The sequence below is a fragment of the Marmota flaviventris genome, chromosome 13 (assembly GCF_047511675.1).
Source record: "Marmota flaviventris isolate mMarFla1 chromosome 13, mMarFla1.hap1, whole genome shotgun sequence".
NCBI lineage: Eukaryota > Metazoa > Chordata > Mammalia > Rodentia > Sciuridae > Marmota > Marmota flaviventris.
Genome location: NC_092510.1, coordinates 1,124,184 through 1,139,367, shown reverse-complemented (window position 1 = coordinate 1,139,367; position 15,184 = coordinate 1,124,184). Strand labels below are relative to the sequence as shown.

Genomic DNA, 15,184 nt, shown 5'->3' with positions numbered 1-15,184 from the left:
ATCAATCAGAAAATTTCAAAATTCCGAAATCAATAAACCAAATTAAAAATGCAATGCAAATCATCACCAATACACTAGATGACTTAAAGGACAAATATTCAGGTAATAAAGAAGTAGTGCATAATCTTGAAAATAAAGTTCATCATGGAGAAAGGATGTTACCAGACCATGAACAGAATTTAAATATATATATATATATATATGATAATAAGAAAAGGCCGAATTTAAGATTCACTGTGATAGATGAAGGTATTGAATTCCAAAACAAAAAATGAACAATCTTTTCAATGAAATAACTGAAAATTTCCAAAATCTTAAGAATGAAATGAAAAATCAAACACAGGAGGTATATACAACTCCAAATATATAGAATTACAACACTCCTAGCCACAATAGTATGAAAATGCCTAACATACAGAATAAGTATAGAATTTTACTTATAATCGAATTTTAAAACCTGATAGTGAAAAATGATTGGTCATATTCAGAGGCAAACCGATTCAGATCTCAGCTGATTTTTCAAAGACCCTAAAAGCTAGGAGGTCTTGAAATAATATATACTAAGCTCTGAGAGAAAACGGATTCTGCATAGAATACTAAATTATATCAGATTTTAATATGAGATAATAACATCCATAATAAACCAAAGTTAAAAAAATCACAACTAGAAAGCTGGCATTATAAAACACACTCAATAAATATTTTATTAAGAAAACATAAAATATGCAAATAAATCATACAGAAACTAAAACTAAAAGAATAGTTAAACAAAGTAGAATCTATTTCAACTTGATAACTAGAAATGAACCAAAATAACAGGAAACATAAATCATCTCTCAATAATAACACTAAATGTTACTGGACTCAATTCATCAACAGACATACACTGGCAGATTGAATTGGAAAAAAAAGTACCCAACAATAGCCTGTCTCCGAGAGACTCACCTCTTAGCAAATATATACACAGACTAACTGTGAAAGGATGGGAAAAACATATCATTCACATGGATCTTATGAACAAGGTGTATCTATTTTCATATCTGATATAATGGACTCTGAGCAAAAGTTCATCAGAACACATAAAAAAATTCCATTTTCATACTGCTTAGTAGAGTAATACAACAGAAAGAAATAATAGTGGTAAATATATATGCTCCAAACTATGAAGCATCTAAGTAATCAAAGAGCTCCTTCTCAATATAGAGAATCAAACAGATCACAACACAGTAATATTGGGAACTTTAAGATGTGTCTCTCATCACTAGAAAGATCATACCAACAAAAGTTAAATATAGAACTAAAATTACAATAAATAATTTAGACTTAACAGAAATGCACAGAATATTTTACTCATCAATGACTGAATACATTTTCTTCTTAGATGCACAGGGAACATTTTCCAAAATAGACCATATTTTAGTACATAAAGCAACATTTCACAAATACCAAAAATAGAGCTAATACCTTGAACTCTGTCAGACCATAATGGAATAAAACTAGAAATCAACAAGATGAAAATTAAAAAAAAAAAAAAAAAAAAAACTAACACTAGGAGACTAAATTCACTATTGAATAATGAACAGATAGATGAACAAATCAGAGTTTAAATTTAAAAAATTAAATGTAAATGAGAATAGTGATACAATATATAAAAACCTTTGGGACACTATGAAGGCAGTTCTAACAGAAATGTTTATAGCATTGAGCCCATACATTAAAAGAATAGAAAGTTACTGAGTGAAATAATCTAACATTATATCTTAAGGACCTAGAGAAAAACACTAAAATAAGCAAAATAAAGGAAAAAATAAAAATCAAAGATGAAATTGATAAAATCAAGATGTAAAAACTGAAAAAGAAATGAATCAAAAATTTTTTAAATGAACAAAATTGATAAAAATTAACCAAGCTATCAGAGAAAAATGAAAAGTACCAAAACCTATGGAGAAAATGGAAATATCAGCACAGATACTACTGAAACAGAGCATAAATAGAAGATATTTTTCAAATCTATACTCCAATAAGCTAGAAAATCTAAAAGACAACAGTAAATTCCAGGAGACATGAGCTACCCAAATTTAACCAGAAGTATATAGAAAAATGAGAATAAAAAAGTCATCAAGACTCTACCAACAAAGAAAAGCCTAGCACCAGATGGATGCTCAGCCAATTTCTACCAAACCTTTAAAGAAGAACCAATACCAATGCTCCTCAAATTATTTCATGAAATTGAAAAAGAGGGAATTTTCAAATTCATTAAATGAAGCCTATCTCACACTGATACTAAGTCCAGACAAAGATACATCAAGAAAAGAAAAATTCAGACTAATATCCTTGATGAACATAGATGCAAAAATCCTCAATAAAATACTGCTAAATCTCATACAAAAATAGATTTTAAAAAATAGTGCACATGACCAACTGGGTTTCATCCCAGGAATGCAACACTGATTCAACAAATGGAAATCAATAAATGTAATTCATCACACAAATAGATACAGAGATGAGAACACTTGATTATCAAAATAGATGCAGCATCTATTTTTTACATAATTCCCCATCCATTCATGCTTTAAACACTAGAAAAAATAGGAATGAAGGAATCATACCTCAACATTGTAAAAGCTATACATGACACACCCAAGGACAACATAATTATGAAGGGAAAACAACTACAGAATTTCTTCTAAAAACTGCAATGAGACAGGGATGCCCACTTTCACTACTTCTATTAGTACTCAATGGAACTCTTAGCAAATACAAAATGTAGAGATAATACTCTGCAATCTATTGGATCATAAATGAATAAAACACCAGAAGACCAAATTCACGACTGAATGATAAATAGAGAGCTGAACAAATCAGGTCCTTTAATCTCTTGCCAGAGCAATTTGGCAAAGGAATGTAATTAAAGGGATATGAATAGGAAAGGAAGGGCTAAAACGAGCACTGTTTGAAGAAAACGTGATTCTATATTAAGATGATCCCCTCAAAAAAATACTCACTAGAAAGCTTCAAGAACACAAATGAATTCATCAAATTTCAGGATACAACAGTAACATACATAAATCAACTTTGTGTCTATACTCCAATAAAAGATGAGCTAAACGAGAAATTAGGAAAATTATCCTATTCAAAATAGCATTAAAAAACACTTGGGAAACAATCTAACAAAAAAGGTAAAAGACCTCTACAATGAAAATTACAGAACACTCAAGAAATAAATTGAGGAAGGTCCTAGGAATGGAAAGACTTCCGATGTTCTTGGATAGGCAGAATTAATATTGTCAAAATTACCATACTACCAAAAGTGCTATAAAATTTCAATGCAACTCCCTTCTGGAGCCCAAAGATGTTCTTCACAGAAACAGAAAAAGCAATAATGAAATTTACTTAGATAAACAAGAGACCCAGAATACCCAAAACAATACCTAGCAAGAAAAATGAAGCAGGAGGTATCACAATGTCAGACTTCAAATTACACTATAGAGCTATAAAGACAAAACCAGTATGGTATTGGCAACAAAACAGGTAAGACCATCAATGAAACAGAAGACAGAGACAAACCCACATAAATACAATTACCTCATACTAGACAAAGACATAAATATCATATACTGGTGCAAAGATAGCCTCTTCTACAAATGGTGCTGAGAAAATTTGAAATCCATATGTAGTAGAATTCAATTGAACCCTAATCTTCCCACCATGCACAAAAACTCAACTCAAAGTGGATCAATTACTTAGGCATTAGACCAGAATCCCTGCACCGGATAGAAGAATACGTAGGCCCCAAACTCCAACATATCAGCTCAGGAACTGACTTATTAATAAAATCTCTAAAGCACAAGAAATTGTTGGTGGGCCTGACCTTGGATCTACATGGAGGAATGCTCATCTTTCTCATTGTGCAGCAGGGATGTCCTAACATACAACACTATGTTTTGGAACAGAGTGTTGTCAGAACACTGGCAAGCACCATTTACCTGCTCCTTTGACAAGAAATTACTCCCAGTTGGTACAAAGCAGTTGCTAGACTCTTGGTGGCAGGACTCCCATAATATTGTATGTTGTGTATCCCCTCTGGCCAATCATGACTGTTATATGTAAATTGGAACATAGCCACTATGAAAGCTAGTTTTGTTTCATAATATAGCAGAAACAATTATCTGAAACTGTCTTTGGAGGGGTTTCTGAATGCCCTCAAGCTCCCAAGAGTAGATGCTGAAAGGGCAGGCCCCTCAACACAAAGTAAAATCAATTTTCAATAAATGGTGCTCCATCAAACTAAGAAGCTTCTTCACGGCAAAGACAAAAACCTAGAACATGAAAAGTGAGCCAACACAATAGGAAAAAATACCTTTGCCACCTGCACCTCAGAAAACGCATTAACTTCCAGGATAGATAAAGTAATAATAATAATAATAATAATAATAATAATAATAATAATAACAAAAAAACCCAGCTTAAAACTAATAATAACACCATCACCCACCTCCACCCATTTAATAAATGAGCAAAGATATTCAACAGGCACTTCACAGAAGAAATACAGATGGTCAACAAATGTATGAAAAAAAACATCTACAGAAATTAGAGAAAAGCAGTAAACAGATCAGGGACAGAAAACTTACAAAGACATTCCAGTGTAGGAGACAGCAAATATGCTCATCTCTTACTTCCAGCTACTTTTTCTATCTTATGTGTGGTACAAACAAAACTTTACTTCCCCTAGGGACAAAAGTGTTTAAAGATGACAACCTTCAGAGTTTATACACTCTTATCCATACCACATGGTAATAGGGAAATACAGAAAGAAGCACTAGGGAGGTAGCAACAAGTTGTTATGTAGTAATAGCTGATATGATAAAATATTTAAATAGGCTATGAACTCACTCATGCTTTCAGAATGAGCCGAACATTTTCTCTCCATATAGAAGAGGAGAGCAGGATGGTCCATTTAGTACTGTGTTATACAATATGATGTAAATATTCTCAATCTTCCTCATAAGTGGAAGATGTTTATAGACTCCACACATCTTCAGCATGCAATCTATATGCCCTCATGTCCTATACCGATGTAAAAATGTACTAAAAGTGGAAGACAACAGATTTAAATATAGCCCACTCACAGAGAATGTGCCTCAATTTCATGATGTTATGGGTTCAATCACTGGCACCACAAAAGCACTGAGATCTATTTTTTTTCCAAATATATTTTTTCCCTTTCCTATTTAATTGTTACCTGAATGATTCATGGACATTTATACATATTCATAATTCTTTTTCTCATTTGTAGTTTTTTTTTTTTTTTTTGTACTGGGGATTGAACTTGGGGATATTCAACAACTGAGCCACATCCCATCCCTGCTTTGTATTTTATTGAGAGAAGAGGTCTCACTGTGTTGATTAATACCTAGCCATTGCTGAGGCTGGCTTTGAACTCACAATTCTCCTATCTCAGCCTCCCAAGCTGCTGGGATTATAGGTTTGTACCACTGAACCCAGAGATTTCTAGCATTATTGAAGCAACTTATTTTTCATACATCAATATTTTGACCTACCAATAAAGAAAAGTCCACAACTAGATAAATTCTCTGGCAATTCCTACCAAACCCTTAAAGAAGTACTAACACCAATACTCCTCAAATTATTCCATGAAATAGAAAAGGATGAAACACTTCCAAACTCATTCTATGTAGGAAGAATAATCCTGGTACCAAAACCAGACAGAGATACCTCAAAGAAATAAAACTTTGGACAAATATCCCCTATGAACATACATGCATCAACTCTTAATGAAATACTGAAAAAAACTACATACAAAACATATGAAAAACATAATGCACCATGATCAAGTGGGGTTCATCCCAGGGACACAAGGTTGGTTCAACCTATGGAAATCAAAACAGGATTCATTAATAGACTTAAAAAACATAACATAATTATCTCAATAGTTGAAGAAAGAGCACTTGGCAGAATAGAGCATACATTCAAGTTTAAAATGGTAGGAAAATAGGGATAATATGAATGTAACTGAACATTTTAAAAGCTCTATACCAAAAAACCCAAGACTAACATGATTCCAAATGGAAAAAAAAATGAAACATTCTTTCTAAAAACTAGAAAAAGACAAGGTTGCACTCTTTCACCACTTCTATTCAACATATGAATTTTGAAATTCTAACCAGAGCAGTTTGGAAAAAGAGATTAAAGGGATATGAATATGAAAAGAAGAGCTCAAAATATCCCTATTTTCTGAAAACAATATTTTATATGTAGAAGACACAAAACTACACCACAAAATTTTTAAAACTTATAACAACACTCAGCATAGTAGCAGGATATAGAATTAACACTCATAAATCAATTATGATCCTGTACACAAATTATGCATCAGCTGATGAATCACAATGGATTCAAAACAATTTAAAAAATCAAATGATCAGGAAACAATCTAAGAAGTGAAAGACCTCTATTATGAAAATTGCCAAACACTAAAGAAAGAAATTGAAGAAGACTGTAGAAGATGGAATATTTCAAATATTCATGGATTGGCAGAATTAATGTTACCAAAATTGACATACTACCAAAATGCTATAGTTTTAATGCAACTCCTATTAAAATGTCAATGATATTTCACAAAGAAATAGAAAAAGCAGTCATAAAATTCACTTGGAAAAACAAGAAGCCCAGAATATTCAAAACAATCCTTAGTGAAAAAAAGTGAAGGAGACGGCAGACATCACAAGATCCGCTCTCAAATTATACTATAGTGCTACAAAAATGGCATGAGATTGGCACTAAAACAGGCAAAATGTCCAATGGAACAGAAAAGACATCACAAAGACAAAAATCACATACATACTGTCTTGTTAATCTAGACAAAGGCACCAACAACATACATTGAAAGAAAAGACAGCCTCTTAAACAAATGGTACTAAGAAAACTGGAAATATGCATGTGGCAGAATCAAATTGAACCACTATCCCTATCCATGCACAAAACTCAACTCAAAGTACATCAAGGAACTAGGCATTAAACCAGACATCCTGTACCCACTAGAAGAAAATATAGGCCCGACTTTCCATCATCTTGGCTTAGGAACTGACTTCCTCAACAAGACTTCTAAATTGCAACAAATAAAATCAAGAATCAATAAATGGGAAGGTAACAAAGTAAAAAGCTTTCTCACAGGAAAGAAAATTATCAAGAACATGAACAGAGAACCTACAAAATGGGAGAAAATCTTTACCACCTGCACCTCAGAACATTAGTCTTCTGGATATATAAATAATTCAAAACAAACCAGCACAGGAGGCTGAAAGAGGAGGATCCAGAGTTCAAATCCAGTTTCAGCAATGGTGAGGCACTGAGCAACTCTATGTCTAAATAAAATGCAAAACAGAGCTGTGTATGGGGCTCAGTGTTAGAGAACTAGCCTTGCAGGTGTAAGACCCTGGGTTTGATCTTCAGCACTACATAAAAATAAATAAATAAATAATAATCAAGTAAATAAGTAAATTGTGTCCATCTACAACAAAAATTAAAAAATAAAATAAAATAAAACATAGGGCTGGGGATGTGGCTCAGTGGTTGAATGCCCCTGAGTTGAATCTCCACTACTTGCCCCCATGGAAAAAACAATCAAAAAACTTAACACACACACACACACACACACACACAACCCAATATAGTTAATATTCTCTTCTAGTGGTCATAGGATGTTAATAAATGTGCAAAGGATCTGAAACTGGTTGTTCACAGAACAAGAAATGCAATTGGTGAGCAAATATATTTTTAAAATGCTCAATATCCAACCAGCAGTGTATGAGGGTACACTTTTCCCGCATCCTCACCAGCATTTGTTGTTGTTTGTCTTCATCATGGCTGCCATTCTTACTGAAGTGAGATAGTATCATAGGGTAGTTTTAATTTGCCTTTCTCTGATTACTAGAGATGGTGAGCATTTTTTTCATATATTTGTTGATTGATTGTATATCCTCTTCTGAGAAGTGTCTGTTCAGGTCCTTGGCCCATTTGTTGATTGGATTATTTGTGTGTGTGTCTGTGTGTATGTGTGTGTGTGTTTAGCCTTTTGAGTTCTTTGTATACCCTAGAGATTTGAGCTCTATCTGATGTGTGAGGGGTAAAAATTTGTTCCCAGTATGTAGGCTCCTTATTCACCTCACATATTATTTCTATTGCTGAGAAAAAACTTTTTAGTTTGAGTTCATCCCATTTGCTAATTCTTGGTTTTAACTCTTGTGCTATAGGAATCTTATTAAGGAAGTTGGGGCCTAGCTCCACATGAGGAAGATTAGGGCCTACTTTTTCTTCCATTAGATGCAGAGTCTCTGGTTTAATACCTAGACCCTTGATCCATTTTGAGTTAACTTTTGTGCATGGTGAGAGATAGGGATTCAATTTCATTTTTTTGCATATGGATTTCCAGTTTTCCCAACACCATTTGTTGAGGATGCTATATTTTCTCCAGTGCATGCTTTTAGTACCTTTGTCTAATATAAGGCAGTTGTAGTTTTGTTGGTTAGTCTCTGTGTCCTCTATCCTGTACCATTGGTCCACCAGTCTGTTTTGGTGCCAGTACCATGCTGTTTTTGTTAATATTGATCTGTAGTATAGTTTAAGATCTGGTATAGTGATACCATCTGTTTCACTCTTCCTGCTTAGAATTTCGTTTGCTATTCTGGGTCTCTTATATTTCCAGATGAATTTCATAATTGCTTTTTCTATTTCTGTGAGGAATGTCATTGGGATTTTGATCAGAATTGCACTGCTGGTGAGATTGTAAATTGGTGCAGCCAATTTGGAAAGCAGTATGGAGATTCCTTGGAAAACTGGGAATGTAACCACCATTTGACCCAGCTATTCCTCTTCTAGGACTATACCCAAAAGACCTAAAAACAGCATACTACAGGGACTCAGCCACATCAATGTTTATAGTAGCACAATTCACAATAACTAGACTGTAGAGCCAATCTAGATGCTCTTCAATGGATTAATGGATAAAAATATGTGGCATATATACACAATGGAATATTACTCAGCACTAAAAATAATAAAATCATTGCATTTGCAGGGAAAAGGATGGCATTAGAGCAGATTATGCTAAGTTAATTTAGACAGTCCCCAAAAAACAAATGCCAAATGTCCTCTCTGATATAAGGGGGGTGACACAAAATGGGGAAGAGAGGAAAAGCATGGGAAGAAGATTACCTATACACAGGGAAGAGGGGTGGGAGGGAAAGGGAGGGAGAAAAGGAATTGCACGGATGGTGGAAGGAGAGCCTCATTGTTATACAAACTACATGTATGAAGATGTGAGAAAAAATGGAATAGTGCTACCTTAGATTAAGAAGAGAGAAGTGATGGGAGGGGAGAGGAGAGGTTGGAAAGATAGGAAGGATAGTAGAATGGAATAGACATTATTATTATTGGTGTATATATGTGAATGCATGATCAATGTGAATCTACAACATGTATACTCAGAAAAATGAGATATTGTATCTCATGTGGTTCAAATGTATGATATGTCAAGGTCATTGTACTGTCATGTGTAACTAACTTAAACAAATAAAAATAAAAAATGAATTGTAGTGCAAAAAAGTACATGTAAAATGGCATAAATTGACATAAAAATACTTTATATTCAGAAGTAAAATTGTGCTTTATATGTGTAATAAGGATTGTAGTGCATTCCACTGTTGTCGTGCACTTAAAAAATTATAAAATCAACAAATGTAGAAAAAAACACAAAAATGCTAAATTTCTCTAGAAATTAGAAAATGCAAATTAAAACTACATTGATATTCCATTCTTGGTCCAGTCAAAATAAGAATTATCAAGAATACAAGTAAATGGTGGAGAGAATGTGAGAAAAAAGTTACACTCATACTTTGCTAGTGAGACTGCAAATTGGTGCAAGTACTGTGGAAAACAATATGGAGATTCCCCTGAAAATTTGGAATGGAATCACCATTCAACCAGTTATCACCCCAGTTGAATCTTGATTTTATTTGTTGCAATTTAGAAGTCTTGTTGAGGAAATCAGTTCCTAAGTTAACATGATGTAGAGTTGGGCATATATATATATATATATATATATATATATATATATATATATATATATCTCCAAGGGACTTTAAATCAATATACTACAGTGACACAGCCACATCAATGTCTACAGCAGCCCAATTCACAATATTTAAGCTAAGGAAACAACCTAGGTGAGCTTCAACAGATGAAAGGTTAAAGAAAATGGGGTACATATACACAATGGAGTATTTCTTATCCATAAAGAAGAATGAAATTTATGGCACTTGCTGGTAAATGGATGGAACTTGAGACTATTATACTTAGTGAAATAAGCCAATACCAAAAAAAAAAAAAAAAAAACCAAAGGCCAAAAGTTCTCTCTGATCCTAAATAGAATCAGATGTAGCCCATGTATGTAAAAAATACACTCTATTTTCATACATATCTAAAAAAATAAAATAAAACCTGGTGCTGAAAAAAAATAAAAAAATAAGAACAGCAATAAAAAGCTTTAACCTAACACACACATTTAATAATGGAAAGACATGACTAAAATTCAGTGGTCTGGACACACTAAAGCAAGACTAGAAATAAATGAAGAAACTCTTACAGAATTATGCGAGTTTGAGATCTTCATTTATGCAGGTTCTCAGCCTACGTATCTCCCATATATTTGCAGACACCATATTATTGACAAGTATGGAGGAACCACCACAGAAAATGCATTTCAGATACTCTACTGCCTATATCACTATTTCACTAACATGGCTCCACTCTCACAACACTGAAAAGAAAGTTGTTACTTAACAGTGCAAGCTATCACCACTCAGGAGTCACAGATAAGACATAGGAAACTACAATAGAGACACCATTTCTAAAATAATTCAACATCACACACTTAACCAATAGCATAAGACACATCATCCAGGGAAAACAGTTTCGTAAGCAGACACTCAAATAAATGTGGGAAAGATATATATCCCTGAAGATGTACAAATTTCAATATAGAAATATAAGAAAGATAAAAAGCAAAGTAGCATGACTCTTTTATAGTTAATTACCCTAGAAACTATTTCCAAAGATAATGCAATATACAAAAATGCCAGAATAATATTCAAAAAAATGTTAAAATAGTGAATCATTTCAAAGATGAAGCAAAGAAAAACTGAGTAGATTAAGGAAAACAATGAAGGGCATGAAAGAACAATTAAATACAGATTCTGAAAAAGAATCAATTAGAAATCTTGAAAATAAATACCTCAATACCTCAAATAAATATATCTAGTTGAAGTTAGACCCATAGACTAGATCAAGTGAAAGAAAAAAATACCAGAGCTTGAAGTTGATGATGAAATATCACATTCAGACAATATCAACAACAATCAAAATGATTGTAAACAAATTACAAAACCACTAGACACAATTCATAGACTTATTTTATGAATCACTGGTACACATAATGGAGAAGAGGTACAGGCTATAGGCAATGAAAGCTTTCTCAGTGAATAAAAGAAACTATTTCTTATATCTTGTGAAAGTTATGGACATTCAGGTATAAGAATTTAGAAAACCAAATGGACATGGCCCGAAAAGAACTTCTCCAAATCATAGTCTATAAAATTACCAAAGGTACACTGAAATCTATAATAAGGGCCAAAGCAATTATAAACACATCAGAAAAATATTAGATTTCTGAGTAGAAATTTTAAGGCCCAGGAAATGGTATATTTCAAACCCCAAATAAAAATGTTAAAAAAGAAACAAAGACAATAATTGTAAAATGGATGGAAGGGGTGGTCATCATGTTAAGGTGAAAAAATCAGAAACAAAACCCCAATTATCACATTCTCTCCCTAACATGTGGAATCTGGGAAGAAAATAAGAATGACTAGAAAATGACGGAGGGGACATTAAGGAAGAAGGAAGGTAACTGGGGATGAAAAAGGTAGTAGAGGGGAAAATGGAAGTAAGGAGAGTGGTCAGGATTCAAGTATTGTATATGTGTGTACAGAAATATCACTGTGAAATTCACTAATGTAGGCACTCAATAGGAGCTGATATTAACAGTTGATAAGAACACCTGGTTTTATAACAAGTCCAATCTGCTATCATGTGACCATATATGAAACAGAATGTATAATATAAAAATATTCTACTTCTGCAAAGACATAAAATTTTAGGGTCAAAATTAATGTAAAATTTCTTCACACAATATCATTTACGTGTATTGAAGAATTAGATTCCTGTTTCTATATTTGAAAAAAAAGTAATAAAATTGGTATTTTAACACTCATATGAAAACACTGACCAAATATAATTCAATACTTAATAATGTTTTAGATCTAGTATCAGAACTTTTTCATATGCTCTCCTAATCTGTATGCCCTATAAACATTTTGTTAACTTGAAAATTATTTGTACAATGTTTGTTTTTTACTGTTTTGTGAGATGGTATTTCATGATGATGGTCAGGGTGATCTTAAATACCGGGGCTCAAGCAATTGTCCTGCCTCAGTCTCTTAAGTATCTGGGGTAAATGCATGTGTCACTGCACCCATAGCTTGAAGTTAAAGAAGAAAAAAGATGAAATGATCATTAATTGAGAACAGGTCAGGTAAATATATTAACTAGTGTAGCTTGAACTCAGAAAATGTCCTGTCTCTGTAAAAAATAGTTTTTGTTCTTGCACAACTTCTTTCTCTTAGGCTTAAGGCCTTTTAAAAAATAAGGGTTGTATCACTTTAGTTCACCAGGTTGTTATGGAGATTTACTAAGATAATATTGAAACATGTTAAGCAAAATAGTAAATTAATGGCATACTTAACTACTTACAATCTCAGCTAGAACTAATGTGTATTTTTCATAGGTTCTAATATTCAAAAGTTAAAATTATTTTAAAAAATGCTTGAGTCCTAATTTTCATGATCAATTCGGCTCTTCTTTGTGCTTTATAACTCAGAGCAAATCAACAATTAATTTATAACTCTATTTATAAATATCTCCTTAAATTAGAGAATATAATCATCCCCTTCTGTGAGACTAATCAATAATAACAAAGGTAAGAAATTAACAAATGCCAAAAACTTCACTACTACGATTTCTTCTCTACCTAGTTGAACAGAATCAGCAGATAAGTGTAGCTACATTTCCACATTAATCTCCAACTGACTTGGAACACAAAATTTTCTTTAACACAATGGATACTGAGGAGTCATGATGGGGCTTAGCTCTCTTAGATTCAATGAATCTGCTTAATCTATTCCTTTTGAGGCAGACCTTAATAAATGCTGAAAACTTTAGGCAGCGATTCCAACAGCTTGGAAATTTTCCATTATTTGGGAAAACTACTAGAAGTGCCAATCTAAATTGGCACTCACCATGGAAAATAGTGATGTGGAACCCCCTGCAGTCAAAGGAAATCTATTTCAAGGGATGGAAGGATTTGAGGCACAGATCTGTTAGCTAAGATGACAGAACACTCTGATCTCATCCAGAGATTACTTGAAGTTTTACTTGAACCTTTCTAATAGATTTGAATGATTTTAATTTTATGACTGAAAGACAAAGTCCTAAAATGATAATGCACCAGAAAGGGCAAGGCTAATATGGGGATTCCAAATAAGGTTCCTAAAAGGGGGACAGGGTCAGAGTGCTTAGTATTTGTTGGCCAAAGCTAGAGGCCAAGCTGTCAAAGCAGAGTGCTTCTGCTTGGAAACAACTGTTGAATAAAAAGCATAAGTGCATGAGAACTAAAAAGAGTGTTGAGTCTAAGTGTGGGTTACCATTTAGTCTCAGGGATTGGATCAGTCAGGATATTTTGAAATAAAAGCTCTTCACTACCAGACTGCAGGGCCAGGTCTGGCAGAAACACCACAGCAACAGAACTGACAGAGACAAAGGAACAATTTAAAAATCTATTCATTCCTCTCCATCTGACTACAGAATTATCTTCCTTACACTTCAAGGATATCATTAGGTCCTTGATAAATTAAAGGGGGATGGTAGAATAGCTAACTTCAGCTAAACAAGGAATTTCAAGACCCAAATAGCAAATTATAAAACCATAGGTGTGATACTATCTGTACCTGTGAGGAGGGGTTATGCTTGAAATGAACTGGATAATGCTGGAAACCCTAAGGATAAAGGTTTGCAAAGTCCTAAGATATTAGCTAGTGGTATATCTCAGTGGTAGGAAAATTTCCCAGCATGCATGAGAAGAAAAAGAAAGGAGAGGGGAAGAGAGAGGAGAGAACAAACCTTGAAGGTGACTCATGCACGCATCACTACTTATTTTTTTTAAAAAAATAACGAATCCATTTTAATTATGTATATATGACAGTAGAGTGCAATTTGATTCATTGGACACAACTGCAACAACTTTCATTTCTGATTTTACAGGATGTACCATTGCATCATATATGCAGTCATACCTGTACCAAGGTAATAATGTCTATCTCACTCCACCATCTTTCTTGCCTCCATTACCCCTTCATCCTTCTCTTTGCCCAATCAAAGTATCATCACTGCTTCTTGGCTAGACTTTGAAGGGTTTCTGACTAATGAACTGTCCTAACTCACTACGGTTACATACATAGTAATGCTATGAAATATCACCTTATATATAAGATGCAACAGGTGTAACTATTGTGGATATACATCTAATGTTGATTAGTATTATAATGTAAATACTTACGCAGTATTTCCACTAGCAATGGCATAAGACAAGGCAATCTCTCCACAATTATCTGAAGCAGACACATTAACACCACATTGAAGAAGCAGCTCAGCTATGTGTGCTGATTTATGTTCCACAGCCAACATGAGGGCTGTTCTAAAATAAGAGAGATAACTCCAAATTTAGGTATTTTAATAAGTTTAATTAAAAAGCCATTGTAATACATTTTACCAATTTGACATCTAGCTCTACATACACTAACAGACATATACATCTTGGAAGATCAAATCTTTATCTTTATAAATCATTTGTAAGTCTAAAAGGAAAACAAACACATAAAAAAATAAATCACAAGTCCTAAAAGGGGAGAGTTACAAACTTAAAATCCTTCAATGAACATTAATTATGATGAGGTCATTCATCTGGAGTTGGCAAAGATTTCAATGAATAAAG

The 15,184-nt window shown here is 33.3% G+C and overlaps 1 protein-coding gene across 1 annotated transcript in view; it reads right to left on the bottom strand.

The window, feature by feature from the left end:
• Positions 1–14,877, bottom strand: part of LOC139701582 (ankyrin repeat domain-containing protein 26-like) — a 60,231-nt gene extending 45,354 nt beyond the window's left edge. The window contains exon 1 of the mRNA XM_071600681.1: positions 14,750–14,877. Within this exon, the coding sequence (XP_071456782.1) occupies positions 14,750–14,877 (128 nt within the window). The remainder of the gene's footprint in view (positions 1–14,749) is intronic.
• Positions 14,878–15,184: the final 307 nt, after the last annotated feature.